This window comes from Triticum aestivum, chromosome 7A, assembly GCF_018294505.1.
Source record: "Triticum aestivum cultivar Chinese Spring chromosome 7A, IWGSC CS RefSeq v2.1, whole genome shotgun sequence".
Classification (NCBI taxonomy): Eukaryota; Viridiplantae; Streptophyta; class Magnoliopsida; order Poales; family Poaceae; genus Triticum; species Triticum aestivum.
In genome coordinates, this window is record NC_057812.1 from 17,714,864 (window position 1) to 17,718,439 (window position 3,576).

Sequence of the window (3,576 nt, forward strand, 5' to 3'; positions counted from 1 at the left end):
AAACAAAAACCCCAGCCACAGAAATGCTGACGCGTGGATGCCTATTGGTCCCGGTTGGTGCCACCAAGCGGGACCAAAGGGTCTCCTGACTGGGCTCTGCGCACTGCCCACGTGGAGGCCCATCAGTCCCGGTTCTGGATTGAACCGGGACTAAAGGGTCGGGGCATTAGTACCGACACTTTAGTCCCGGTTCAGGAACCGGGACTAAAGGCCCTTTCGAACCGGGACTATAGGCCCTTTTTCTACCAGTTTGACTTTTTCTGTCACAAAAGAAACCAATAATAAGAGCTCTTTTAGGTACAAGAGTTTAAATACAATTCATAGGAGGAGCTATATCTTAACATATGCTTAATGTGTATATATGGTATAGCTTAAAATGCAGTAATGCATCGGGAGAACCATTATTGCGTTGTATCATCACACAAAATATGCCTTAGTAATTTTCAAAGACGTGCAATGAAAGTGGGAAACTGTATCGTGATACATAAGTTGAAAGCTGATGCCTTCATATCTTTGTGTCCACTGTTTCTTGAGTACGTATTCTTCAGGTTTGTCGTGTGGTGCGCACGCTGGATAACCCAAACTTGGCGATGCTGTGGATGTGATTGAACTCGCGGTATGTGACACCACGGTACCGCGGTGGGTTTTCGTCGCTAAGGAACTCCTCCGCGGGAGCGATGAGGCAGTCTTTGGTAGGAGTGATGCATGTCCCTAACGACATGCGTGGCAGTGTCGCGTTGGTCACCACCCGGTGCTCGATGCTCTTAAGCATGCCGTTGGTCACGACCTGCAATGACAACGTACAGTAGTAGGCTAGTAGCAAACTAGCAATCGATCAAAACTTTCTCACGAAGTGAAAGATTAATTATTAGGTATGTAGTACGTACCTCGAGCGGAAGGCCAAAGTTGACGATGAAGGCGTTGGGCAGGGGCTCGACGTTCATCCATTTGCCATTGTGGGAGATTTGAAGGCCAGGAACTGCGCTGGGGAGGAGGAGACTGAGGAGGTTCCTATCGCAGCGTGGCGGTAGACCAATCATTGTGGTCGGGTCTGGACATGCTGGGTAGTGGTTGAGGGTGACGATCACATCGGCGCCGCCGAGGTCCCCCTCAAAATAGTCAGGCCGGAGCCCCATGGCCTCGCACAGTAGCCGTAGCAGCTCCATCCCCACGTCTCTAGTCAGCATGGTATACTTCTCGATAACCTCTCTGCGTGCACAACATACGTCTCAAATGAATCAGGTCAAACAAATTCTTTCTTGGAACTTAAATAAATCATAATCAAAGTGCGCACGGTTAAATCTGATCGTGATATAATAATTTACCTGAGGTTTGGAGGCTTATGGGGCCAGTTATTCTTGCTGTCGCCGACGGGGATGCTGCAACCGAGGCGGAGACAGTCCATCCAGTACTTGTTGCCGCCGGTCTCGTAGGTGCTGCCGGAGAAGTACCGGTTGGTCCTGTTATTGTCCCCCGAGTAGAAGGCGGCCTTGTTCGCTGCGGGCAGCGCAAAGAACTCACGGCACACCGCCTCCATGTTCCGCATCGCCTCCTCAGGCACGCTATGGTTGATCACCTGCTTTATTTTGTTGTTGTTTAATTACCCTTATGGAGTATAATCTTCTGCGTGCGAACCTACCTTAATTATGCAAGAAAAAGAAAAGAAATGGATTGACAAAGCCAACATATATACAAGATGAGAACTAGGATACTGGCCTGGAAGAAGCCCATCTCCTTGCCGGCGTCGAGGATGGAGCGGCCGCACTCATCGCAGCCACGGGAGAGGTCGATAACTGGCAGGGAGACTCCTCCGTCCGGGAGCGCTGCGCACAGATCACCGATATACAATCGATCGGCAGAGGAGTCGCGTTTTTGGCACTGATATGATATGATGGTGCGAGAGAGTTTCAGTTCCATTTTAATACGCACGCGTGCATGCGGAGGAGTGCTTGGCCACGTTGATCACCACGTTTGAGAAAAGTACACGACGACGGTCGATTATTGTCCCGAGAGTTCGATCGGTTTCATATGTACGTAAGTCACATGGCTATGAAAATCGATCTCCTAGCTTTTTGTTCTCCCGCAAAAAAAAAAGCAAGCTTTTTGTTCCATCAGAAATAACCATCATCGGTTCTCAAGAAAATAAAAAATAAACCCCATCGTCAGTTCCCGTGAACCTACATATTCCAGCTTTGTGGAGAGCTTCGATACGGCAAGGAAGTCACGCTAGAGTTTTCCGCATCTTGACGTTTCAATCCCGTTGGAAAAGCTCTTGTCCCCTAGCTTTCACTATGTTCATTTCACGGCTGACCCGTCGACACGCGGTAACAAACCAGTTGCGTACGCCGGCCCATTAGGAATCCATTGCGGCATATGATTTGACGCTCTGGTAAAAAAGAAAACAATGCTGTTTTCTGTCTTGACAACTGTCACGGTTTGTTGTGTTCTTGCTTTCTTTTTTAATATATTTTCAATCTATTCATCTTCAATCATGTTAGTATAACGAACCCTAGTAATAATAAAAATTAGACATGACTAACTACTGAACGGTATGATTATAATCAACAGATCCGAACGACTGCTATTCTTACTCATATTCCCAGCCATCGGTATTTCAACACACAATGCATGAGGAATGAAGGAAGAAAGCAGTTCTACTCAGATGAACGATTCATGGAACTGTTTGACAACACAAGGGTGCAACATGTTCAAACCACAGAATCCGATCATTGTGCCCTTCTGATTGTGGTTAAGCAATCGTAATGGACGGATGCTGCTGCTATGGAGCGTCCTTTCAAATACGAGAATGCCTGGACGCGACATCAGAATTATGAAAAGGTAGTACAGGAAAGCTGGCATGGTGGTGTGACTGACTTAGCTTCAGCACTCTATGCGTTGGGGGCTGTGAAAACAAAACTACGACAATGGAGTAAAGATGAATTTGGCTCTGTTACCAAACAATTGAAAGTGATGCGTGAACGACTAGAGCGACTCAGAGCAGACTCGTTGTATATGGGTCCAAATGGAGAGGAGAAAAGCCTTATGAGAAGGATTTCGGAATTACTTTCTCGAGAGGAAGTGATGGCCAGGCAACGTGCACGCACTGATTATCTTAAGTACGGAGATTGCAACACCGGATTCTTCCATGCCAGGGCCAAAGAAAGATTCCGGTCAAACAAAATTAAAGCTCTCAAAGACAGTAATGGGGTCATGAAAACCTCCCACGCTGATCTCGAGGTTTTGGCTAGGGAGTTCTACACAGAACTGTTCACAGCTCAAGATGATACGATACCAGAGGTTGTCACAGATTGGGTACCTGCTAAAGTGACGCATGAGATGAATTACCGGCTTGATGCACGGGTGTCTGACTCGGAAATTGAACAGGCGCTATTCAGTATGCACCCTAGTAAATCTCCCGGACCTGACGGGTTAACTGCTGGTTTTTATATACGCCACTGGGGTATGTTAAAAGAAGCAATATGTAAGGCAGTGCGTAATTTTTTGGAAGGAGGGGATATGCCTGATGAGGTGAACAACACGGTTCTTGTATTAATCCCTAAGGTAAAATCGCCACAA

At 47.1% G+C, this 3,576-nt stretch overlaps 1 protein-coding gene across 1 annotated transcript; it reads right to left on the minus strand.

Annotated features, from left to right (window-relative positions):
- Positions 1-279: 279 nt before the first annotated feature.
- On the minus strand, positions 280-1,917 carry LOC123152821 (2'-deoxymugineic-acid 2'-dioxygenase-like). The gene is made up of 4 exons (XM_044572249.1): positions 1,717-1,917; positions 1,326-1,576; positions 888-1,209; positions 280-787 (listed from the first exon to the last, which is right to left on the minus strand). The coding sequence occupies exons 1-4, from the start codon at positions 1,915-1,917 to the stop codon at positions 545-547; spliced, it is 1,017 nt and encodes a 338-aa protein (XP_044428184.1). The 3' UTR covers positions 280-544.
- Between the last annotated feature and the right edge of the window lie 1,659 nt (positions 1,918-3,576).

Excerpts from the sequence above, each read along its gene's own strand:
- LOC123152821 (XM_044572249.1), bottom strand. The coding sequence starts at position 1,917 with ATGGAACTGAAACTCTCTCGCACCATCATATCATATCAGTGCCAAAAA. Across the intron at positions 1,210-1,325 it reads CATAAGCCTCCAAACCTCAG|AGAGGTTATCGAGAAGTATA; the intron begins GTAAATTATTAT and ends TTGTGCACGCAG. Across the intron at positions 788-887 it reads ACTTTGGCCTTCCGCTCGAG|GTCGTGACCAACGGCATGCT; the intron begins GTACGTACTACA and ends TTGTCATTGCAG.